Here is a 26,781-nt window from a genome sequence, read left to right as displayed (position 1 = left end):
CTATTATGTCCCAGTTATCCGATGATGAGTTAACCTCTGTAGCTTCAGAGGGTGAACTTTCTGGGTCGAAATCTTTAGCGTCTAAGCCTCCTGCTGCGGAGGAACCGTCCTTTAGATTTAAAATTGATCACTTGCCTTTTTTATTAAAGGAGGTTCTGTCTACGTTAGAGGTTCCAGAGGCTGTGCTGCCTGAAGAACCTATGATACCTAAATTAGACCGAGTTTACGAAGACAGGAAAGTTCCTTTGACTTTTCCTGTGCCGGTTAAGATGGCGAATATTATTAAGAACGAATGGGAAAGAATTGGTTCTTCCTTTTCCCCCGTGGCTACTTTTAAAAAGATGTTCCCGGTCCCGGACTCTCAACTGGATTTCTGGGGCTCCATTCCTAAGGTGGACGGTGCTATCTCTAGGCTTGCTAAACTTACTACTTTACCTCTTGAGGATAGTTGTTTTTTCAGAGAGCCGATGAATAAGTAAATGGAAACCTTTCTGAGAGAGATTTTTCAACATATGGGATTTTTGTTTCAAACGGCGGCTGCAGTTTCCGCAGTCTCAGACCTTTACAACTGTGCATGCTAAGGCAGTCGAACAGCAATAATTCAGATCTGTCTCAACAGATTGTATTAGACAGCGGGTCAAGAGAATCACTCTCTTGGTGGCTCTGTCCAGATCATCTGTCCCGAGGGACATGCTTCTTAAGACCATCCTCGGAGATTGTGACTACGGATGCAAGCCTATCCGGATGGGAAACTGTTTGGGGTGCCAGGAAGGCACAGGGGTTGTGGACTCAGGAGGAGTCCTCCCTCCTGATCAATATTTTGGAACTACGGGCAATCTTGAAGGCTTGGCCACTTCTGGGTTCGTCCCAGTTTATCAGATTCCAATCAGACAATTTAACCTCGGTGGCTTACATCAGCCATCAGGGGGGAATAAGAAGTTCCTTGGCGATGAAGGAAGTATCTTAGATTCTGGAGTGGGCAGAGGCCCACAGCTGTTCACTGTCAGCGATCCACATTCTGGGGGTGGTCAACTGGGAGGCGGATTTTCTCAGCAGGCAATCCTTCCTTCCAGGGGGAATGGTCTATCCATCCCGAGGTATTTTCAGAGATATGCAGCAAGTGTGGGACGCCGGAGATAGATCTCATTGCGTCCCGTCTCAATACCAAGCTAACCAGGTACGGGTCGAGATCGAGGGATCCCCAAGTGGATCTAATAGATGCACTAGCAGTGCCCTGGATGTTTAAACTCATATCTATCTTTTTCCTCTATTACCTCTTCTTCCTTGAGTGGTGACCCGCATAAAGCAGGAGCAGGTATCAGTAATCCTGATTGCTCCATCGTGGCCGCAAAGGACGTGGTTCGCGGATCTAGTGGGGATGTCCTCATCTCCTCTATGGAAGTTACCTTGTCGCAGAGACCTGCTGATACAAGGTCCATTTGTTCATCAAAATCTAGATTCTCTGAGGCTGACTGCGTGAAGATTGAACGCTTAGTCTTAGCCAAAAGAGGTTTCTCTGAGAGTGTCATTGATACTCTTATTCAAGTTCGTAGACCAGCTACTTGCTATATTAACCACAAGGTGTGGAGGACCTACTTATTCTGGTGGGAAGAGCGTGGTTTTCCTGGCACAGAGTTAAGGTTGATAGGATCTTATCTTTTCTCCAGGATGGGCTGGAGAAGGGCCTTTCTGTTAGTTCCCTGAGAGGACAGATTTCAGCCCTGTCGGTTTTATTGCTCAAGAGACTGGCTGTGCTTCCAGATGTGCAGTCCTTTGTTAAGGCTCTGAATAGGATCAGACCTGTGTTTAGATCTGGTGCTCCTCCTTGGAGCCTAAACCTTGTTCTTCGTGTTTTGCAACAGGTTCCGTTTAAGCCTCTGCATTCCGTTGACATTAAATTGTTATCTTGAAAGGTTCTCTTTTTATTGGCTATTGCTTCTGCGCGCAGAGTTTCTGAGATCTCTGCTTTGCAATGTGAGCCCCTTATCTGATTTTTCATGCAGATAAGGCAGTTTTACGTATTAAATGAGGTTTTCTTCCTAATGTTGTGTCAGATCGTAACATTAATCAGGAGATTGTGGTTCCTTCCTTGTGTCCTAATCCTCCTTCATCGAAGGAACACTTACTTCACAATTTGGATGTGGTTTGTGTCTTGAAGTTCTATTTTCAGGCTACTAAGGAGTTTAGACAATCTTCCTCTTTGTTGTCTATTCGGGGAAGCATAAGGGGCAGAAGGCTACTTTGACTTCCCTATCTTTTTGTTTAATGAGTGTCATCCGCTTACAAGACAGTGCTACAATCAGCTCATTCCACTAGAGCAGTGGCTTCCTCTTGGGCTTTTAAGAACGAGGCCTCTGGCTCAGATTTGTAAGGCGGCTACCTGGTGCTCCTTACGTACTTTTTCAAAATTTACAAGTTTGATGTTTTTGCTTCAGCTGAAGCAGCTTTCGGGAGAAAAGTTTTGCAGGCTGTGGCGCCCTCAGAAAAGGGTCTGCCTCTTCCTTTTTGTTCCCTCCCGTTATTCATTCAGTGTCCTCTGGAGCTAGGGTATAGTTTCCTCATCAGTAAGGAATGAAGCCGTGGACTCTCCCTATCTTAGGAAGAAAAACATAACTTATGTTTACCAGATAAATTCCTTTCCTTCTGGATAGGGAGAGTCCACGGCCCCCATCCGTTTTTTCTTGTCTATGGGCGGTCCCCTATTTATTTTATTCTTCTGGCACCATTTATACCCTAATGTTTCTCCTACTTTTCCTTGTTCCCTCGGCAGAATGACTGGGGTAATGAGGAAGTGGGATGGATATTTACGCCTTTGGCCGGGGTGTCTTTGCCTCCTCCTGGTGGCCAGGTGTTGTGTTGTGTGGAATGAAGCTTTGGACTCTCACTATCCGGAAGGAAAGGAATTTATCTAGTAAGCATAAATTATGTTTTTCGTTTGTTTGTACCAAAGTGTAGTTTGGGCCATTCTAGTAGTGTTATTCATTTTATTTATTTTTAATAAAAATTAAAGCAAAAATAAGAGTGCTGATAGGAATGCGGGTGAAAGTAGCATAATATAGGACGGATTTTATTTAGGATTCTATTTTTTAACCTTTTTAGGATTTATAGGATTTTATTTTTTTAACCTACCTCCTAATATCTGTTAGCAGTTTCCAGGATGTAGGAGTTTAAAAATATTGGGGGCAGTGTGCCCTCAGTAATTTTTTGATGGGGGCATGTGTGGGAAGGGTGGGTTATTTGTGGGTGTTCCAGGAGGTTCTTAGGCATGTCAGCATGGGTCTTGGGTCAAATTAAGTCAATCCCTTACAACCAGGACACAGAGGGTCTGCTGATGCGATGTTACCTCACAACCTAAGACTATCTCACAGATTGTAGGACAGTTGGAAGGTATGTTTTTGTGTCCATCCAGTGTTGCCCCATTTCTTGGAGGAAAAATACAGGACATGCTCATTACCATAAATTGGTGTTCAATTATTATTCTTTATGCAAACACACTCCGAAGAAGTTGTGCTATGTTAGGTACTTTGCTTCAATGTTCTTCATTTTCTACGTTGATGTAAAGTATAAATATACTGATCATGTCTGTAAAATACTGGCCCTTACGTGTGTGGAACAGCTGCTGGAAAGAGATTCTTTGCTTGTGCAGACTGTGGAAACTGCCTTTTCCACCTGACAATATTCCAAAAATACTGGCTGGGTGGTAACCTTTAAATGTATTTCTCCTCCACAGGCATAGGTCTACTCTTCATCTAACCAATATCATTGTAGCTATGGCTTTGAGTGTAAGGTCTAATTGACTCTTTATAGTGTGATGGTGTTGTCGTTAGGACCAGTCTGCATTTTCAGGCATTAGCTTACACAATGTCTCAATACTGAGTATGGTTCTAATTTGTATCTAAAATCTCAATTTTATTTTTAAAAAAAAAATGCTTTATGCAAACATTTTTATTTTGCGTGATATGTGTATGTAAATATATGCATGCTGTCCATGAGTACAATTCATATAATTAAATAAAGCATGATATGAATTTTAAGTCAAATGTCCAGGGGTTTAACCAGAGGGGTCTCAGAGGTCTCAATTTAGACTGGGCCCAGAACTCTAGGGAGCACATATGGCCCTGCAATCAGTATAGGTTTTGCTACAGGGTGCCTGGTGGGCACATAATTCACCTTCATCATTTCTGAACTGTCTAATTGCTTTCCCCCAGCAAAACAGAGCTCACAGTGTAAGGAAAGCTCATAGATTTGCCTTTACATATATATGTTGTCAAGGTTTCAAATATAGCAGACACAATGTAGAGCAGTACAGAAAAACCTTCCACTATATTTGTACAGGAATGCTGTGCAAGTCCATATCTTCTGGTGCAGACAAACCAAGGAGGAAATAATAGTGAAGGTAATCTCAAACAGGCAGAAAGGGCAAAGACAAAGTGTGGCCCTGTTAAAGCATCTGCCCTGGGGCCATTTAGGTCTAGTTAGGGGGTTGAATTTGTGGACGTTCAGGAATTAATTTTGAAGGTAATAACTTGATTAATGCAGACTAATATAAGAATTGATAAAGGAAAGTTTATTTAACACATTTAAGTTACCGTAATGTCTAAACAGTATAGCATTAACCTTCACTTTAATAGTGTGTTTGTAGAAAAAAATCTTTAAGATTTTCTAAAAAAAACTATAATACCACCCCACTTTATTAATTTCTCTTGTTGCAGTCCTTTCTTTTGTTTCAAATCTATATTACATTTAATAGACCTCAAAACTATCATATTTACATTATACTGAATGTATCAAAACATTAGGGCATGGCATTACAATTTTTTTTTTTTTTTTTAAATAATTTTCTCTTGTTAAGTGTATCCAGTCCACGGATCATCCATTACTTGTGGGATATTCTCCTTCCCAACAGGAAGTTGCAAGAGGATCACCCACAGCAGAGCTGCTATATAGCTCCTCCCCTCACTGCCATATCCAGTCATTCTCTTGCAACTCTCAACATAGATGGACGTAATAAGAGGAGTGTGGTGTATTATAGTTAGTTTTTTAACTTCAATCAAAAGTTTGTTATTTTTAAATGGTACCGGAGTGTACTGTTTCATCAAAGGCAGTATTAGAAGAAGAATCTGCCTGTGATTTCTATGATCTTAGCAGAAGTAACTAAGATCCATTGCCGTTCTCACATATTCTGAGGAGTGAGGTAACTTCAGAGGGGGAATGGAGTGCAGGTTTTCCTGCAATAAGGTATGTGCAGTAAACATATTTCTAGGGATGGAATTGCTAGAAAAATGCTGCTGATACCGGATTAATGTAAGTTAAGCCTTAAAGGGACAGTATACTGTAAAATAGTTTTTCCCTTAATGTGTTTACAATTGCTTTTTTTTACCAGCTGCAGAGTATAAAATGTATGAGATTTGCTTTTTAAGGCTTATTTGTGTATATTAAAGCTCTGATTTTGTGTTTTGAAGCCACAGCCTAATAAAATAGGTTGAGCTTGTAGGTATAATCAGATCTCATTACTGTATCACATTGTGCACATATACCTGATTCTTTATCTTATATCTGTCCTTAAAACAATCACCAGTACTTTGAGAGAACAATGGAAAATCAACATTTTATTACCTTATCTCTGCTTTATCACACTGGGAGTGTAATTTCTTCTGCTGGCTGTGTTTACAAAGCTTATCTATAGCTGGTACGCACGGCCACAAACTTTTAGAATAGGTGGGGATACCACATGCTAAATTAACAATTTCAAATGCCAATATATGGGTAAAGGAGCTACTTGTAAACAATTTAATACACTCCAGCAGGTAAAGTGGATCATTGGGAACAAATTAAAGGGGAGAAAATTTTTGAGTAAACTGCCGCTTTAAATGCAGTGATTTAATAGCGACTGGTATCAGGCTTATTAACAGAGATACATACTCTTATAAAAGTGCAATATAAAACGTTTGCTGGCATGTTAATCGTTTTTATATATGTTTGGTGACAAAACGTATTGGGGCCTAGTTTTTTTCTCCACATGGCTGGCTTGATTTTTGCCTAGAAACAGTTCCTGGAGGCTTCACACTGTTGTAATATGAGTGGGAGGGGCCTTTTTTAGTGCTTTTCTGTGCAGGAAAAATACTGACAGAGACATCCAGCTTCCCTCTGCATGATACAGGACATCTCTGAAGGGCTCAAAAGGCTTCAAAGTCGTGTTTGAGGAGGGTAACAAAACTGTGGCAGTTGTTGTGACTGTGTTTAAAAAACAAAACAAAAAAAAAACAAAACGTTTTTGTCATTTATTATTCTGTTTTTGTTATTAAGGGGTTAATCATCCATTTGCAAGTGGGTGCAATGCTCTGCTGACTTGTTACATACACTGTAAAAATGTTGTTAGTGTAACTGCCTTTTTTCACTGTTATTTCAAATTTTGTCAATTTGTTTCTCTTAAAGGCACAGTAACGTTTTTTATATTGCTTGTTAACTTGCTTTAAAGTGTTTTCCAAGCTTGCTAGTCTCATTGCTAGTCTGTACAAACATGTCTGAAACAGAGAATACTTGTTCATTATGTTTAAAAGCCATGGTGGAGCCCCATAGGAGAATGTGTACTAAATGTATTGATTTCACCTTAAACCGTAAAGATCAGTCTTTATCTATAAAAGAATTGTCACCAGAGGGGTCTGTCGAGGGGGAAGTTATGCCGACTAACTCTCCCCACGTGTCGGACCCTTCGCCTCCCGCTCAAGGGACGCACGCTAATATGGCGCCAAGTACATCAGGGATGCCCATAGCGATTACTTTGCAGGACATGGCTGCAATCATGAATAATACCCTGTCAGAGGTATTATCCAGATTGCCTGAATTGAGAGGCAAGCGCGATAGCTCTGGGGTTAGACGAGATACAGAGCGCGTAGATGCTGTAAGAGCCATGTCTGATACTGCGTCACAATATGCAGAACCTGAGGACGGAGAGCTTCAGTCTGTGGGTGACGTCTCTGAATCGGGGAGACCTGATTCAGAGATTTCTAATTTTAAATTTAAAGCTTGAGAACCTCCGTGTATTGCTTGGGGAGGTATTAGCTGCTCTGAATGACTGTGACACAATTGCAGTGCCAGAGAAATTGTGTAGGCTGGATAAATACTATGCAGTGCCGGTGAGTACTGATGTTTTTCCAATACCTAAAAGGCTTACAGAAATTATTAGTAAGGAGTGGGATAGGCCCGGTGTGCCCTTTTCCCCACCTCCTATATTTAGAAAAATGTTTCCAATAGATGCCACTACACAGGACTTATGGCAGACTGTGTCCCTAAGGTGGAGGGAGCAGTTTCTACTTTAGCAAAGCGTACCACTATCCTGGTTGAGGACAGTTGTGCTTTTTCAGATCCAATGGATAAAAAATTAGAGGGTTACCTTAAGAAAATGTTTATTCAACAAGGTTTTATTTTACAGCCCCTTGCATGCATTGCGCCTGTCACTGCTGCGGCGGCATTCTGGTTTGAGGCCCTGGAAGAGGCCATCCATACAGCTCCATTGACTGAAATTGTTGACAAGCTTAGAACTCTTAAGCTAGCTAACTCATTTGTTTCTGATGCCATTGTTCATTTGACTAAACTAATGGCTAAGAATTCCGGATTCGCCATCCAGGCGCGTAGGGCGCTATGGCTCAAATCCTGGTCAGCTGATGTGACTTCAAAGTCTAAATTACTCAACATTCCTTTCAAGGAAATGTTCGGGCCTGGTTTGAGAGAAATTAATGCTGACATTACTGGAGGTAAGGGTCATACCCTTCCTCAGGACAGGGCCAAATCAAAGGCCAAACAGTCTAATTTTCGTGCCTTTCGAAATTTCAAGGCAGGTGCAGCATCAACTTCCTCTGCTTCAAAACAAGAGGGAACTTTTGCTCAATCCAAGCAGGCCTGGAAACCTAACCAGTCCTGGAACAAGGGCAAGCAGGCCAGAAAGCCTGCTGCTGCCTCTAAGACAGCATGAAGGAGCGGCCCCCTATCCGACAACGGATCTAGTAGGGGGCAGACTCTCTCTCTCTTCGCCCAGGCGTGGGCAAGAGATGTTCAGGATCCCTGGGCGTTGGAGATCATATCTCAGGGATATCTTCTGGACTTCAAAGCTTCTCCTCCACAAGGGGGATTTCACCTTTCAAGATTATCTGCAAACCAGATAAAGAAAGAGGCATTCCTAAGCTGCGTACAAGATCTCCTTGTAATGGGAGTGATCCATCCAGTTCCGCGGATGGAACAAGGACAGGGGTTTTATTCAAATCTGTTTGTGGTTCCCAAAAAAGAGGGAACCTTCAGACCAATTTTGGAGTTAAAGATCCTAAACAAATTCCTCAGAGTTCCGTCATTCAAGATGGAAACTATTCGAACCATTTTACCCATGATCCAAGAGGGTCAGTACATGACCACAGTGGACTTAAAGGATGCCTACCTTCACATTCCGATTCACAAGAATCATCATCAGTTCCTGAGGTTTGCCTTTCTAGACGGGCATTACCAATTTGTAGCTCTTCCATTCGGGTTGGCTACAGCCCCAATAATTTTTACAAAGGTTCTGGGCTCACTTCTGGCGGTCCTAAGACCGCGAGGCATAGCGGTGGCTCCTTACCTGGACGACATCCTGATACAGGCGTCAAGCTTTCAAATTGCCAAATCTCATACAGAGATAGTTCTGGCATTCCTGAGGTTGCATGGGTGGAAAGTGAATGAAGAAAAGAGTTCTCTATCTCCTCTCACAAGGGTTTCCTTCCTAGGGACTCTAATAGATTCTGTAGAAATGAAAATTTACCTGACGGAGTCCAGGTTATCAAAACTTCTAAATGCTTGCCGTGTTCTTCACTCCATTCCGCGCCCCACGGTGGCTCAGTGCATGCAAGTAATCGGCTTAATGGTAGCGGCGATGGACATAGTGCCATTCGCGCGCCTGAATCTCAGACCGCTGCAATTATGCATGCTCAGTCAGTGGAATGGGGATTACACAGATTTGTCCCCTCTACTAAATCTGGGTCAGGAAACCAGAGATTCTCTTCTCTGGTGGTTATCTCGGGCCCATCTGTCCAAGGGTATGACCTTTCGCAGACCAGATTGGACAATTGTAACAACAGATGCCAGCCTTCTAGGTTGGGGTGCAGTCTGGAACTCCCTGAAGGCTCAGGGTTCATGGACTCCGGAGGAGAAACTCCTCCCAATAAATATTCTGGAGTTAAGAGCGCTCTTCTGGCTTGGCCTCAGCTAGCAACATTGAGGTTTATCAGATTTCAGTCGGACAACATCATGACTGTGGCTTACATCAATCATCAAGGGGGAACCAGGAGTTCCCTAGCGATGTCAGAAGTCTCCAAGATAATTCGCTGGGCAGAGACTCACTCTTGCCACCTGTCAGCGATCCATATCTCAGGTGTAGAGAACTGGGAGGCGGATTTTCTAAGTCGTCAGACTTTTCATCCGGGGGAAAGGGAACTCCATCCGGAGGTGTTTGCTCAATTGGTTCTCCGTTGGGGCAAACCAGAATTGGATCTCATGGCGTCTCGCCAGAACACCAAGCTTCCTTGTTACGGATCCAGGTCCAGGGACCCAGAAGCGGCACTGATAGATGCTCTTGCAGCGCCTTGGTTCTTCAACCTGGCTTATGTGTTTCCACCATTTCCTTTGCTCCCTCGTCTGATTGCCAAAATCAAACAGGAAAGAGCATTGGTGATATTGATAGCGCCTGCGTGGCCACGCAGGACCTGGTATGCAGACCTAGTGGACATGTCATCCTTTCCACCATGGACTCTGCCTCTGAGACAAGACCTTCTAATACAAGGTCCTTTCAATCATCCGAATCTACTTTCTCTGAGACTGACTGCATGGAGATTGAACGCTTGATACTATCAAAGCGTGGCTTCTCCGAGTCAGTAATTGATACCTTAATACAGGCACGAAAGCCTGTCACCAGGAAAATTTACCACAAGATATGGCGTAAATATCTTCATTGGTGTGAATCCAAGAATTACTCATGGAGTAGGGTTAGGATTCCTAGGATATTGTCCTTCCTCCAAGAGGGTTTGGACAAAGGATTATCAGCTAGTTCTTTAAAGGGACAGATTTCTGCTCTGTCTATTCTTTTACACAAGCGTCTGGCAGAAGTTCCAGACGTTCAGGCATTTTGTCAGGCTTTAGTTAGAATTAAGCCTGTGTTTAAACCTGTTGCTCCTCCATGGAGCTTAAACTTGGTTCTTAAAGTTCTTCAAGGGGTTCCGTTTGAACCCCTTCATTCTATTGATATCAAACTTCTTTCATGGAAAGTTCTTTTTCTGATGGCTATTTCCTCGGCTCGAAGAGTCTCGGAGTTATCTGCCTGGGTTTTTACCGAAGGTGGTTTCTAACAAGAATATCAATCAAGAGATTGTTGTTGAAGTTTTACTTACAGGCTACTAAAGATTTTCGCCAAACATCTAACCTGTTTGTTGTTTACTCTGGACAGAGGAGAGGTCAGAAGGCCTCGGCAACCTCTCTTTCTTTTTGGCTTCGGAGTATAATCCGTTTAGCCTATGAGACTGCTGGACAGCAGCCTCCTGTAAGGATTACAGCTCATTCTACTAGAGCTGTGGCTTCCACCTGGGCCTTTAAAAATGAGGCCTCTGTTGAACAGATTTGCAAGGCTGCAACTTGGTCTTCGCTTCATACTTTTTCCAAATTTTCCAAATTTGATACTTTTGCTTCTTCGGAGGCTGTTTTTGGGAGAAAGGTTCTACAGGCAGTGGTTCCTTCCGTTTAAGTTCCTGCCTTGTCCCTCCCATCATCCGTGTACTTTAGCTTTGGTATTGGTATCCCACAAGTAATGGATGATCCGTGGACTGGATACACTTAACAAGAGAAAACATAATTTATGCTTACCTGATAAATTTATTTCTCTTGTAGTGTATCCAGTCCACGGCCCGCCCTGTCACCACTGCACCCTATGGTTTCTCCTTTCTCGGCTTGTTTCGGTCGAATGACTGGATATGGCAGTGAGCGGAGGAGCTATATAGCAGCTCTGCTGTGGGTGATCCTCTTGCAACTTCCTGCTGGGAAGGAGAATATCCCACAAGTAATGGATGATCCGTGGACTGGATACACCACAAGAGAAATAAATTTATCAGGTAAGCATAAATTATGTTTTTTTTTATTGAAGTCATAAACAAATACAGAAAATAGGGTATGCCCCAAAACATTTACAGGTCAATGTATACACAACATAATTGGGAAAGGAATGCATTCTAGTATCTCAAACATTTCCAAAGAATGTGGGCTATCGCATAGAAAGACTTGAGTTTTGTTTTAGAGTATTATAAATGTAATATAAGCGAAAATGGTCCTCTCCTAGTTATATATAATGAGGAGTAAGGTATCTAATCAGATAAGGGTAAGAACTAGGGAGGAGGTAACTCTATAGGTTTATGGGGGAGGGGGATGCAGCGGGCGAGAGCCGCTCAAAATGTAATAGGGGGGGGGGGGGGATGGAGGGGGGGGGGACGGAGTGCGGAGCCAGTTAGTATGTCAGCACCAGGAGCAAGTTTAGTTGGAACTAAAGGATTATTATTTAATAGAAATATAACCACACTCATCCAAGCCTTTGTACTCCTATAGAGGGAGCCTGAAAACATATACACATAAGCTAAAACCATAAGTGTAATTAAGTCAACTTTAAATATATTTCAAAAAGCATGAGAGTATTAATTAGGTTAATGAGGCAGATTCTAATTTAGCTATTTGGGAGAAATGAGCATTCATGTGATTAACTGAGGGATAAATTGACACAGCTAGTCGTATGGTAATTGACAGCTTGACGTACATATGAGCATGGAAGAGGATATGCATACTTTGTATGGATAGAACATCTAACTCATATGGGAAGAAAAAGTATATAACATAGATAGATAATCAATTAACCCCAAACAGTATGTTATTATGTGGTGAGGGGGACTTTAGAGTGTTTGGAGCATAGGGTACCTCTGAGTGAGCCCCTCTCCTAGGGGAGTGCCACCTATAGGCGATGCAGGAAAAAGGAGCAGGGATATGACCCGCAGGCATAAAGTACCAGCGGGAAAGGGAGGAGAGAGGCTCAACAGAAACAGATAATATGTACTAATAATGCAGACAAGACTATGGAAAAACTAGAGATGACAGTCATACAGTCACACATAATGAGAGCAGATACCATAAAGAATAAAAAATACCAGGACATTTAGGCAACAGTAGGAATGACACAATCTAAAAGTGACCCCCAGAGGCATGTATATCCTACTAACAAAGGTGACTAACAATTATAGATATCTGCTAAAACAGGGTGAAGGAAATCTGTGTATAGTAGCCATAGTGGATGTCCTAGCATATATACAGCCACATAACTTATATAGTAATATAACTTGGCGTCAAAATATAAACAGAATAAGAGGATATATAGGACAATCACAAATTACGTAAAAGGTTTCAACACTTAAAGGAAAGATGAGTTGCTGGTCTAATATGATGTCTGCGTTAATCATTAAATTCCACCCCACTAATGCTATAAACATTAATGTCAACAGACCCTTTCCTTCCATTTAACAGACCTGTGGAGCCTAAAGCTGTTGTTATTTGCACAAACCATAAGAGGGTGAGCCCCTACTGGTATATATTATAGGAACTGGGGACCCTTTAAACTGTTGCTATACTGGCAAACATATAATAAGAGTAAATGTAAACTGTCTAAACTATTACAAGTAAATAAATTACTGCTGCATACAATGGTGAAAGCAGTATATGTGACTTTAAAATGGACTTAGTTGCCTTCATAAGGGTGTGATTAAAGTCTAAGTATGCAGGTTCAGAACTTCAGAAGGAGTAACTTGTCCACCAAAAGTGAGGAGATATGTTTGGCACTCAGATGGCAGTTGAGTGGGTAACAGCGTCTGTCCGCAATTTACATTAGAGTTCCCATAATATGCAAACTGCTGATGTCCGCCAGCAGGGTCATATTCATTAACCCACTCCTACCTTCGTGATCTGGTTGCAGGCCGTATCCATAAAGCCACTCAGTGGATGGTGTTGCGCATAAATAGCGGTCTGTAGCATATTCAATGGGGCCACTCTGTAAATGTCAAAAATGACCCTGATGGAATCAAGCATCACCTTAAACTGACCCACTCCAAGGTCCCATCTGTAAGGCTGTAGGGTCTTCTTAACGGCAGCTGGGACAAGGAGGATCCTATTCTTACAGCCTCCGTGCAGTACTGGAGTATGTGCTTCTCGTGCCTCAGAATGCTGTATAGCAGATGAGTTGATGAGATCGACTTTCAGTTCCCCAGTGGTCCGTTCGAGGTGAGAGTCTCCCTCCATATCCATATACACTCCTGTAGCTTGCAAGACCGGGGAAATGTCCTCTGCAACGACCTGCGTGCTGGGCGGGTGAAGGGTAATTAGAGGCTCAGTTAATTGCAGTGTCCTTTTTATGAAGGGTCTGCAAACATCTCTCAGTGAGTCCCATTCTGCTCTTATCGCTGTCCTAAGTTTTAAGAAATGAGCATCCAGAAGTGCTCCAACTTCTTGTAAAAAAAGTTCTGCCTCCGCCATTTTAAAGGAACCTCAAGTTAGTCGGTATTTTATATTTAAATAGCCTCAATGTCGCTAGGGGTAATTTTCCTCTCAAAATAGCATCCTGTCTTTAAAGTCTCTCTCAGAAGGGTTAAGGAGGGCTAGGATATATCTGTATTGCTACCAGGCAATTATAAGGGGTTCATACCTTAATGTCTGTTGGTACTGTTGTTTAGGTATTTCACTCGATTCCCTTTAATGTTTATTTGCTCCATATATTGAGCCGACTATACTCTGTAAGCTGCGTGATCCGTCTGTTTACAGCCTGTCAGGGCTTCAAGATGGCGGCGGTTTTGTAGGCCCCGTTTTTGGACTAGAGTTTATCTGCTTCACGCTAAGTGTTTTCGATGTTTTAGGGCTTACATTTGGTTCTGTAGAGTGTAATCTCCTTCTATTTCAGTGTGGTCAATGGAGTAACCTTTATTTGCAGCATGTTGGAGAGGTGACCATCAGAGCTCACCTACAGTGCGGCCATTCCACTCGGATGCCGGCTCCGCCCCCATGGCATTACAATTTAAAGGGACAAACCCCCCCCCCCCCTTTTTTTTTTTTTTTTTTTTTTTTTTTTTTTAAAGCACACGGTTTAATAAAAATACCTCTTTACTTCAGTTAACAAATTTAGTTTATCATGATCATCAGCAGTTTGGCGACAATGGCAACAGTGATTGCACACTGTATAACACTTTTAAAGGAATAGTCTAGTCATAATTAAACTTTTGTGATTCAGATAGAGCATGCTATTTTAAGCAACTTTCTTGTTTACTCCTATTATCAATTTTTCTTCGTTCTCTTGGTATCTTTATCTGAAAAATTAACAATGTAAGTATAGGAGGCAGCCTATTTTTGGTCCAGCACCTGGGTAGCACTTTCCGATTGGTGTCTAAATGTAGCCCCCAATCAGCAAGTGCTACACAGGTGCTGAACCAAAAATAGGCTGGCTACTAAGCTTACATTCAAATAAAGATACCAAGAGAATGAATAAAAATTGATAATATGAGTAAATCAGAAAGTTGCTTAAATGTTCATGCTCTATATGAATTATGAAAGTTTAATTTTGACTAGACTATTCCTTTAGGCACCCATGCTTTCTGCCTTTCAACCAAGGATACAAAGCGAAAAAAGTAAACTTGATAATAGAAGTAAATCCTTTTTTTTTTGTTTGTTTTGTTTTTGTTTGTTATACACATATTATTATTATTATTAAATACAAATTATGGCTTTGTGTTCATTTAAACCTATATGTGCTGAATAAGTCCACTATCTGCTTATAGCAGTTTGGCTGAATCTGATTAAATATAAGTGAAGCTTACACAGTGAGTCGCAAATCCGAAGGGAACAAGCACATTTTCATCTGACCTCTGATTGGCCACTGCAGGAAAGACTAGGGAGAGAGTTTACAGGGGGGTGCATACCTGAGCAGTTCTAGAATTGCAAATCCTGTAAATGTGCTACAATTTGTATCATCTACTGCAGGGTTCTTCAAACTTTTTTTCCCCAAGACCCAGTGCACTGATGCCACATACGTTTGCAGTCCTATTCTTATGCTTAGTTTGAAAATTTCTGAAGTAATATACAAGATAACTGCAAGTTTTGGCAAAGTGACTAAAATGTGTGCATACTTTATTCCTGATTGTAGTCAAACTTAAGTGTTGTAAAAGGTAATAACACACACATGTTTATACAACACAGACACACACACCATACACACTCTCATACTACACATATGTACACCACACGCACTCTTTTATACACTACACACACACATCCACACAGACGCCACACACTCATACCACACACACTGCACACTCTCATACAACACACATACACCACACACACACACACACACATCCACACATACACCACACACACACATCCACACATACACCACACATCCAGCACACGCATCCACTCATACACCACACGCACACGCATCCACTCATCCACTCATACACCACACGCACACGCATCCACTCATACACCACACGCACACACATCCATTCATACACCACACGCATCCACTCATACACCACACACGCACACGCATCCACTCAGACACCACACATACAACACACGCACACATATCCACACATCCACCACACGCACACACATCCACCACACGCACACACATCCACCACACGCACACACATCCACACATCCACCACACAGACACACGCATCCACTTATACACCACACGCACACGCATCCACTCATCCACTCATGCACCGCACACGCATCCACTTATACACCACACACTCTCATACAACACATCCACACATACACCACGCACACACACACATCCAGACATACACCACGCACACACATCCAGACATACACCACGCACACACATCCAGACATACACCACACTCATACAACACACACACATCCACACACCACACTCATACAACACCCACACTCATACAACACACACACATCCACACATACAACACACACACATCCACACATACAACACACCAAACACACTCTCATACAACACACTCTCATACAACACACTCTCATACAACACACTCTCATACAACACACACACACACACACACACACTCTCCTACAATACACACACAAGTCATGACACAGTAATGGGTCCTGACCCGTGGTTTGAAGAACCCTGATCTACTGAATGATAGCATTTTACAATTACACGTTGACCTTTTGACTAAAAAAACAACTTAACCATTTTTAGATTACATTTTCTGCATTTTTTTTTTTTTTTTTATGTTTTGGTTCTTTTCTTTGTTGTAGGAAAGCTAAAAATGCAAATTAAAATAACTAATTTTACATTTTAAAATATGTAAACAAATTGGTGATTGCCCCTAGTATATTGTATTCTTAGTATCATAAGATCTAATAAAAAAAAAAATTGTTTTTAATTTTGTTTTAGATCTTCTAGTTGACATGTTGGGAGTTCTTGCCAGCTACAGTATCACTGTCAAGGAACTAAAGCTTTTGTTCAGCATGCTGCGGGGAGAAAATGGAATCTGGGTAAGCTGTGGTCACAGGATAGCAGTATCATGTGTCAGTGCAAAAGAATTGTAGATTGACATAATTTGTCTCTTGAGGAATGTAAAATTAAACATGCTTTTCCTGTTGATTGAAAGCCTCTTTAAAGTAACCTCATATTGCTTTTTAGATACGTAACTGTTCAGTAATCTATTGCTGTTTAAACGCAAGTAAGCTTTTTGTTCTTAGCATGTTCTTTTTTTTTTTTCCAGCCAAGACATGCAGTTAAATTGTTATCAGTTCTCAATCAAATGCCACAAAGACATGGACCCGATACCTTTTTCAATTTCCCTGGTCGCAGTGCTGCTGTAAGTTGCTTTTTTTTTAATCTTATAAAATGTTTTAATTTTTTTATTTTTAAAATGGACAGTGTAATCTATTGATTCCCGAAACAAGCCAATATCACAGCTGTTTATAAAGCCATCAACCATCTGTTCCGCTTCATTTTGTGTCAAATTGTCACGCATGAATGATAATACAAATGTATAATGTTATCATCCTTTAAAATAATATTTCATTGTGGTTCCAATACAGTTGCTCAGACATCAATCAGGTAGATCCATGAAGCCTATTTTTCATTTAGATATGCCATTGTGTGTATATTATCAAAAGTTATTTCATCAAGGAGTCCAGGGCCCAGCTTAAATAGAAGCAAAGAAAGTGGCGCTTACCGATCCGGGGTTTCTTCGCCGTGATGTTGAGCAGCGTATCTTCAGCGTTGGCTCTATTTCTCTGTCTTGTTTCTCCGCCATCAGGAGCCCAGCAAGAGCGCCTACGTCCCAGGCGCAAACTCGCAATCCAACTACTATCCACTTCCGGGCATCACTCACAGGCAAGGAGGGTCCAGCAGGCAAAACACAGTTGATTAAAAGCAACTTTATTGGTGACTGTGAGTAAAAACAAAAAGAGCCTCAGCTCATAGTAGCAATTGTCTAATTGTCTAATTGGAAAATGTCTTGGGCTTTAAAGGCAGGTCACAGAACTGGCAAGAATCAGCAGTGATCAAGTGTGGAGGAACCACACGAAACATGTCTGCAGTTGCCGTTCTGTGACCCCGGATTGCTACTATGAGCTGAGGCTCTTTTTGTTTTTACTCACTGTCACCAATAAAGTTGTTTTTAATCAACGGTGTTTTGCTTGCTGGTCCCTCCTTGCCTGTGAGTGATGCCCGGAAGTGGATGGTAGTTGGATTGCCCAGCTTAAATAGCTTCTTACATTCAACGCCCACAAAAGCCAAGTATATAATTGGAGGCCAGTCCAATGTTTGGCATATCTATCAATATTCAGATAATTGCGAAAAAGAATAAAGATCCCAGACCAGGGTACCCCCTTTATGAAATCTGGCGATTGGTTGTAACCATTATTGTGATGGTATCTCTTTTTCCTTCATCTATCCTATGGATGTTCTGAAAGAGATAGGAAGAAGAGAACCAACAAAGCACAGCAGTCACTAGACCAAAATGGTACAGGAGAAATGCAGTTGAAGAGGAAATCTATTCTATTCTGTCCCTCTTTAATGGGAGGGTAAAACATTGTGCAAATAACACAAACCGTGAAAGTAGCTATAATACAAACTTCCACACCCCCCTGTTTGTTTTCAATCTGATGTCAATCTTTGGCTGCCAATGGAATATTTTTGAAATGTGATCCCTCATGCCGGTTCTAGTCTTGGGAATTCTACTGGATGATGGCTTGATAGATGGGGGCCTTATTCTAAATCATATCTGAGGGCCAATTTATGTGAAATGTATTCGTTGATGTGGGCTTTCTATAACATTTAATACATTTTCTGTACAGGTCCCTTTTAGGAACCTGTTCATTTTGTTTCATGTTTTGGACTCTGTAATATGAAATACAAAGAGGTGGTTTAGTTATAAAACACTGTACCGTTGCTTTTAAAACTTTAATGTATTGGATAGTCTAGAAGTGTTGCATTTCTTCTATAATTATAGTACACATACAATGTTATAATAATATATAATAATAACTTGAAGGAAAAAAAGTTTATAAAATGATACCTAAATGAACATTTGCATTGGAAATCATTTAAGACTGATAATAATAATGCTACTTTGCTAGACCAAGGTAAATTTTACAGCAGCAGATCCTCCGGGACCTATGAAAGGCAAGGATTAATGGATACTCCTACCTGAATATATTCAGTACAGCTACAAACGCAGTTTCTATTTTGACAAAATAGATGATTCAGCACTAGAAAAACCCATGTTATTTATTTTTACATTTTATGATCTAATCTAGCAGCTTCATACTGATTGTGGATATGTATGCAAATAAGGGGGGAAAGACACCATTAACAATATTATGCTCATTAACAATGGCTATTCTGATGGTTTTATTAATTGTTATTACATGTTTTATGATCCATAATATATTTTTATTTTAATGTTTAACTGTTCCCCTACAATTTAGGCTATTGCACTGCCTCCTATTGCTAAGTGGCCTTACCAAAATGGTTTCACTCTTAACACATGGTTTCGTATGGATCCATTAAACAACATAAATGTTGATAAGGATAAACCGTATCTTTATTGGTGAGTAGCTGAATTGTACCCTTTACATATAATGAATTACAATCTGTTATATTCTTTCTTTGTTACCCATATACTCTAGTAAACGTAACAATATTGGGGATTGTCTGTCTTCCTTTTCTTATGCTTGATTTTATTATCTATGTGTAGTTTTTCTTTGTGCATTACCAATTGTACGCTTCCATAGCCTTCTGTTTTTGTTTTGTTTTTAACTCTTCTTGATTTTATTTTTATTTTCCTAATTTCCCCTGCCTCAGAACATTCTTTATTAAGACAAAAACTAAAGATGAAAGCATTTTCTTCTTAAACAGGGAGAGTCCACTGCATTAATTACTTTTGGGAACCTGGCCACCAGGAGGAGGCAAAGACACCCCAGCCAAAGGCTTAAATCCCTACCACACTTCCCTCATCCCCCAGTCATTCTTTGCCTTTCGTCACAGGAGGTTGGCAGAGAAGTGTCTGAAGTTTACGGAGTAGTCTCTTATGGACTTTAGTACTCTTCGAAATGGGACTGGAGTTTTAAGTAGTCCTGTCAGCCTCTCAGTGAGAGCATGGATGAAAGTTAGAGTCTGGAGATGCAGGGAGAGTCTTTCTACAAAACCATCCCGACTCATATTAACAGCTCCATAAGCAATCAGCGTTAAGGAGTTTCGCTGCCTGCTTTCTTCACTCAAGTCCATGTCAGAAGCGACGCTACTATCTGTCAAACTTGAAGGACCGTGTTACTGTTCCACAGCATAGATCTTTTATTTTACTTTCATTGTGGATGTAATGTAAATGCTCATGGCTATTACGGAACATACCATTTCTTCTATAAGGTAAGAAGAGTCCACGGATTCATCCTTTAGTTGTGGGATATTAACCTCCTGCTAACAGGAAGTTACAAAGAGCACCACAGCAGAGCTGTCTATATAGCTCCTCCTTTAGCTCCACCCCCAGTCATTCTCTTTGCCTACTCTAAGTACTAGGAAGGGTAAAGTGAAAGAGGTGATAAAATATTAGTTTTTAATTTCTTCAAGCAAGAGTTTATTTTAAATGGTACCGGTGTGTACTATTTACTCTCAGGCAGCAGATGGATGAAGACTTCTGCCTAGAGGATGATGATCTTAGCATTTGTAACTAAGGTCCAGTGCTGTTCCCACAGAGGCTGAGGAGTACAGGAAACTTCAGTGTGAGCTATGCAGCAGTGAGGTATGTTCAGTCATATTTTTCTGGAGAGACTGTGTATTTCAGAAAGGCTGACAGTATCCCCATGAGGGTAAGGGTAAGCAGTAATCCTAAGAGCTATAAGAAGGGCATTACTAAGCTTGCAAAAAGCAAAAATGTTTGACACTGAGTTGTAAATGTTTGTGGGCAAAAGTTTTATGAACTGGGAGTGCTGTTTAACGTTTTGTGGGCAATAACGTTTTGGGCAACTTTATTGAGGGTACACTTGGCTTATTTTTTTGGGTCTCAGAACCCACATGGTTAGCTGAAAAACGCCCTGGTGCGGTTCTTTGAGGCTGTAGAGACATCAAGTGAGATGGGCGGGGCCTATTTTCGCGCCTCAGATGCGCAGTTATTTTCTTGCAGCAAGCTCTAACTCCTGAGGGCCCTGGTGAATGTTTTGGGCCAAATCGAAGCTTTTACCCCATATTTACTATCCCTGAGGGCAGGTAGGGCCACAGCAGGGCTGTGGCAAGGTGCTGAGGTTTTTTTTTTCCGGATTTAGGCCTAATTTCAATCCGGTTTGCACATCAAAGGGTTAAATGTTAAAGTTCCTTGTGGGGCAATCTTAACTACACATATTGTGTCTGATTGCAAAATTTTGAAAAATTTGGTGCATTTTAAAACCATTTTGCAGAATGCTTTTTTTCTCTTAAAGGCGCAGTACCGTTTTTTAAGATTGTTATTTTTTTCACTAAATAAAGTGTTTTCATGCTTGTTTATAGTCATTACTAGCCTGTTCAACATGTCTGACATTGAGGAAAGTCAAGTCATGTTTAGAAGCCATTGTGGAACCTCCACTTAGAATGTGTCCCTCATGCACTAAAAGGTCAATAAATTGCAAAGAACATATTTTAGCTACTAAAAGTATGTCGCAGGATGATTCTCAGTCAGAAGGGAATCAGGTTATGCCATCTAATTCTTCCCAAGTGTCACAACCATTAACGCCCGCACAAGCGATGCCAAGTACTAGTGCTTCTAATTCTTTCACTGTGCAAGATATGGCCGCAGTTATGAATACTACCCTCACAGAGGTTTTATCTAAGCTGCCTGGGTTGCAGGGGAAGTGCAGTAGGTCTGGTGTGAGAACAAACGCTGAGCCCTCTGACGGTTTATTAGCCATATCTGATGTACCCTCAAAATCTGAGTTGGGGGTGAGAGATTTCTGAGTCAGGAAATATGTTCCCTCAGACAGACTCAGATATGACGGCTTTTAAATTTAAACTAGAACACCTCTTCTTATTGCTCATGGAGGTTTTAGTGACTCTGGATGATTGTGACCCTATTGTAGTTCCAGAGAAATTGTGTAAAATGGACAGATTTCTAGAGGTTCCTGCCTACACTGATGTTTTTCCGGTCCCTAAGAGGATTTCGGACATTGTTACTAAGGAGTGGGATAGACCAGGTATTCCGTTCGCTCCCCCTCCTACTTTTAAGAAAATGTTTCCCATATCAGACACCATGCGGGACTCGTGGCAGACGGTCCCTAAGGTGGAGGGAGCTATTTCTACCCTGGCTAAGCGTACAACTATACCTATTGAGGACAGTTGTGCTTTCAAAGATCCTATGGATAAAAAATTAGATGGTCTCCTGAAGAAAATATTTGTTCATCAAGGTTTTCTTCTCCAGCCTATAGCGTGCATTGTTCCTGTAACTACTGCAGCGTCCTTTTGGTTCGAGGCTCTGGAGGATGCTCTTCAGGTTGAGACCCCATTAGATGATATTCTAGATAGAATTAGGGCTCTCAAGCTAGCTAATTCTTTCATTACAGATGCCGCTTTTCAACTGGCTAAATTAGCGGCGAAAAATTCAGGTTTTGCCATTTTAGCGCGTAGAGAGTTATGGCTTAAGTCCTGGTCTGCTGATGTGTCATCAAAAGCTAAGCTGTTAGCCATCCCTTTCAAGGGTAAGACCCTATTCGGGCCTGAACTGAAAGAGATCATTTCAGACATCACTGGAGGAAAAGGCCATGCCCTTCCTCAGGATAAGACAAATAAGATGAGGACCAAACAAAATAATTTTCGTTCCTTTTGGAACTTCAAAGGTGGTCCCTCTTCCTCTTCCCCTGCCGCAAAGTAAGAGGAGAATTTTTCTCAATCCAAGTCAGTCTGGAGACCTTATCAGACTTGGAACAAGGGTAAACAGGCCAAGAAGCCCGCTGCTGCCACCAAGACAGCATGAAGGGGTAGCCCCCGATCCGGGACCGGGTCTAGTAGGGGGCAGACTTTCTCTCTTTGCTCAGGCTTGGGCAAGAGACGTTCAGGACTCCTGGGCTTTAGAAATCGTAACCCAGGGGTATCTTCTAGATTTCAAAGATTCTCCCCCAAGGGGGAGATTCCATCTTTCTCAATTGTCTGTAAACCAGACAAAAAGAGAGGCGTTCTTACGCTGTGTAGAAGACCTATATACCATGGGAGTGATCTGCCCAGTTCCGAAAACAGAACAGGGGCAAGGGTTCTACTCCAATCTGTTTGTGGTTCCCAAAAAAGAGGGAACCTTCAGACCAATTTTGGATCTCAAGATCCTAAACAAATTCCTCAGAGTCCCATCCTTCAAGATGGAGACCATCCGAACTATTTTGCAGATGATCCAGGAGGGTCAATATATGACCACTGTGGACTTAAAGGATGCGTATCTACACATCCCTATCCACAAAGATCATCACCAGTTCCTCAGGTTCGCCTTTCTGGACAAGCGTTTCCAGTTTGTGGCTCTTCCCTTCGGGTTGGCCACAGCTCCCAGAATTTTCACAAAGGCGCTAGGGTCCCTTTTGGCAGTTCTAAGGCTGCGGGGCATAGCTGTGGCGCCCTATCTGGATGATATCTTAATTCAGGCGTCGACTTAGCTAGCCAAGTCTCACACAGACATCATGTTGGTTTTTCTAAGATCTCACGGGTGGAAGGTGAACGTAAAAAATAGTTCACTTAGCCCTCTCACAAGAGTTCCATTCCTAGGAACTCTGATAGATTCGGTGGACATGAAAATTTTTCTGACGGATGTCAGGAAATCAAAGATTTTATCCATCTGCCGAGCTCTTCATTCCATTCCTCGGCCGTCAGTGGCTCAGTGTATGGAGGTAATCGGCTTAATGGTAGCGGCAATGGACATAGTTCCGTTTGCTCGCTTGCATCTCAGACCACTGCAACTATGCATGCTCAAACAGTGGAATGGGGATTATGCAGATTTATCTCCTCCGATAAATCTGGACCAAGAGACCAGAGACTCTCTTCTTTGGTGGATGTCACAGGATCATCTATCCAAGGGAATGTGTTTCTGCAGGCCAGCGTGGGTCATAGTGATGACGGACGCCAGCCTATTGGGCTGGGGTGCAGTCTGGAATTCCCTGAAAGCACATGATTTGTGGACTCAGGAGGAGGTTCTCCTTCCGATAAATATTCTAGAACTGAGATCGATATTCAACGCGCTTCAGGCGTGGCCTCAGCTCGCGTCGGCCAGATTCATAAGATTCCAGTCGGACAATATCACGACTGTAGCATATATCAATCATCAGGGGGGAACAAAGAGTTCTCTAGCGATGATAGAGGTTACCAAAATAATTCGATGGGCAGAAACTCACTCTTGCCATCTATCAGCAGTCTATATCCCAGGAGTGGAGAACTGGGAAGCGGATTTTCTAAGTCGTCAGACTTTTCATCCGGGGGAGTGGGAACTCCATCCGGAGGTGTTTGCACAATTGATTCGGCAATGGGGCACACCAGAATTGGATCTGATGGCGTCTCGTCAGAACGCCAAACTTCCTCGTTACGGGTCCAGGTCAAGGGATCCTCAGGCAGTACTGATAGATGCTCTAGCAGTACCCAGGTCGTTCAACCTGGCTTATGTGTTTCCACCATTTCCTCTCCTTCCTTGTTTGATTGCCAGAATCAAACAGGAGAGGGCTTCAGTGATTTTGATAGCACCTGCGTGGCCATGCAGGACTTGGTATGCAGACCTGGTGGACATGTCATCTCTTCCACCATGGACTCTGCCACTGAGACAGGACCTTCTGATTCAAAGTCCATTCCAGCATCCAAATCTAGTTTCTCTGCGGCTGACTGCTTGGAGATTGAACGCTTGATCTTATCCAAGCGGGGTTTCTCTGAGTCGGTCATAGATACCTTGATTCAGGCTCTAAAGCCTGTCACTAGGAAAATGTATCATAAGATATGGCTTAAATATCTTTATTGGTGCGAATCCAAAGGCTACTCATGGAGTAAGATCAGGATTCCTAGGATTTTGTCCTTTCTCCAAGAAGGATTGGAGAAGGGGCTATCAGCTAGTTCCTTAAAGGGACAGATATCTGCTTTATCAATTCTACTGCACAAACGTCTGGCAGATGTTCCAGATGTTCAGTCGTTCTGTCAGGCTTTAGTTAGAATCAAGCCTGTGTTTAAACCTGTTGCTCCGCCATGGAGTTTGAATTTAGTTCTTAAAGTTCTTCAAGGGGTTCCGTTTGAACCTATGCATTCCATAGATATTAAGCTTCTATCTTGGAAAGTTCTGTTTTTAGTTGCTATCTCTTCGGCTCGAAGAGTTTCTGAACTATCTGCATTGCAATTCGACTCGCCTTATCTTGTTTTCCATGCTGATAAGGTGGTTTTGCGTACCAAACCTGGATTCCTTCCTAAGGTTGTTACTAATATGAATATCAATCAGGAAATTGTTGTTCCTTCTCTGTGTCTTAATCCTTCCTCTAAGAAGGAGTGTCTGTTGCACAACTTGGACGTGGTTCGTGCTTTGAAGTTTTACTTGCAAGCGACCAAAGATTTCCGTCAAGCATCTTCTTTGTTTGTTTATTCTGGAAAACGTAGAGGTCAAAAAGCTACGGCTACCTCTCTTGCCTTTTGGCTGAAAAGAATCATCCATTTGGCATACGAGATTGCAGGACAGCAGCCTCCTGAAAGAAGAAGAATTACAGCTCACTCTACTAGAGCGGTGGCTTCCACATGGGCTTTTAAAAATGATGCTTCTGTTGAACAGATTTGTAAGGCTGTGACTCGGTCTTCGCTTCATACCTTTTCCAAATTTTACAAATTTGATACTTTTGCTTCTTCGGAGGCTATTTTCAAGCAGTGGTGCCTTCTGTTTATCCATCTGTCTTGTCCCTCCCGTTCATCCGTGTCCTGTAGCTTTGGTATTGTATCCCACAAGTAAAGGATGAATCTGTGGACTCGTCTTACCTTATAGAAGAAAAGTACATTTATGCTTACCTGATAAATTGATTTCTTCTATGGTAAGACGAGTCCACGGCCCGCCCTGTCATTTTAAGACAGATTATATTTTTTGATTTAAACTTCAGTCACCTCTGCACCTTGTAGTTTCTCCTTTTTCTTCCTGTACCTTCGGTTGAATGACTGTGGGGTGGAGCTAAGGGAGGAGCTATATAGACAGCTCTGCTGTGGTGCTTTTTGCCACTTCTTGTTAGCAGGAGGATAATATTCCACAAGTAAAGGATGAATCTGTGGACTTGTCTTACCATAGAAGAAATCAATTTATCAGGTAAGCATAAATTTACTTTGTTTAGAGCTACGCAGTTATTGTTGACTAGCGTGCATTTCTTTGGCCTACATGTCGAGCTACGCAGTTCTTGTGGATTAGCGCGCTTTTCTTTGGCCTACATGTTGCAACTTGCGACTGGGCGTGGTCACGTTTTCAATCTCCATTTCTGTATTGTGACCAAGTAGTGGTGGAGAGGACTTGTTTCTCTGCTTGTCTGGGTCATAAGAGGGGGTGAGTGCCCCAGCCTTTGGTGGGGTGGGGGTGAGGTGCTAGTTATTTCTGTCCATATTTGTCTGGTCAAGTTATGGAGGATTCTGATTTTTCAGAGGAGGATTTTTCTGACTCGGATTCTGTCTCCTGCTTAGATTGGGCTGAATTACCCGGGCCTCCATACAATCATTTATGTTCCGTATGCCGTAATAGAGTGCTCTTGGAGAGCGCTGAGCCAGTTGTCCCAAATTCTGTTAACCCTTCTCTGGAAGGAGGTTTCTTTCCACCAGAGGTTGCTACTCGGTTGCGCATGGACATATTAGTGGCACTGGTGCATTTACAGCTTCTTGAGGGCCGCCAGCCGAGAGCTTATCTGTGTCCTTTTTTTTCTGAAGGGTCCTTCCTCTGGGGAAGAGGTTCCCTCTGAGGCTTCAGGGGGACAGCCGGCTAGATAGTGGCCTTCAGTTGCCCCGCCGGAGATGAGTTTTGCCTTTCGAGTCAGTCTGACGCGCCTGCATAAAATTGCTGAGGCAGGTACTGGAGGCTTGGGAGGATATTTTAGTCTTCATTTGCTTCTGGATAATCAGTCTTCTGATTCTGATGGCGAACAGCAGTAGACAAGGGGAGGGATGTGAATCCTGATTGTCTTTTGTTTTTTTTTCTGATCCCAGTTCCAAGCTCTTGAGGAATCGGGTCTCTGACAGGCTGG

General features: G+C 42.1%; 1 protein-coding gene across 1 annotated transcript in view; it reads left to right on the top strand.

Annotated features, from left to right (window-relative positions):
• NBEA (neurobeachin) overlaps positions 1 to 26,781 on the top strand; it is a 1,472,531-nt gene that overhangs the window by 282,869 nt on the left and 1,162,881 nt on the right. Inside the window, exons 3-5 of the mRNA XM_053708445.1 lie at positions 16,490 to 16,590; positions 16,821 to 16,916; positions 19,039 to 19,160. Coding sequence (XP_053564420.1) covers positions 16,490 to 16,590; positions 16,821 to 16,916; positions 19,039 to 19,160 — 319 coding nt within the window. The remainder of the gene's footprint in view (positions 1 to 16,489; positions 16,591 to 16,820; positions 16,917 to 19,038; positions 19,161 to 26,781) is intronic.

This window comes from Bombina bombina, chromosome 3, assembly GCF_027579735.1.
Source record: "Bombina bombina isolate aBomBom1 chromosome 3, aBomBom1.pri, whole genome shotgun sequence".
In the NCBI taxonomy this organism is placed as follows: Eukaryota; Metazoa; Chordata; class Amphibia; order Anura; family Bombinatoridae; genus Bombina; species Bombina bombina.
Note: the sequence above shows the minus strand (reverse complement) of the source record. Positions and strands in the feature narration are given on the sequence as shown.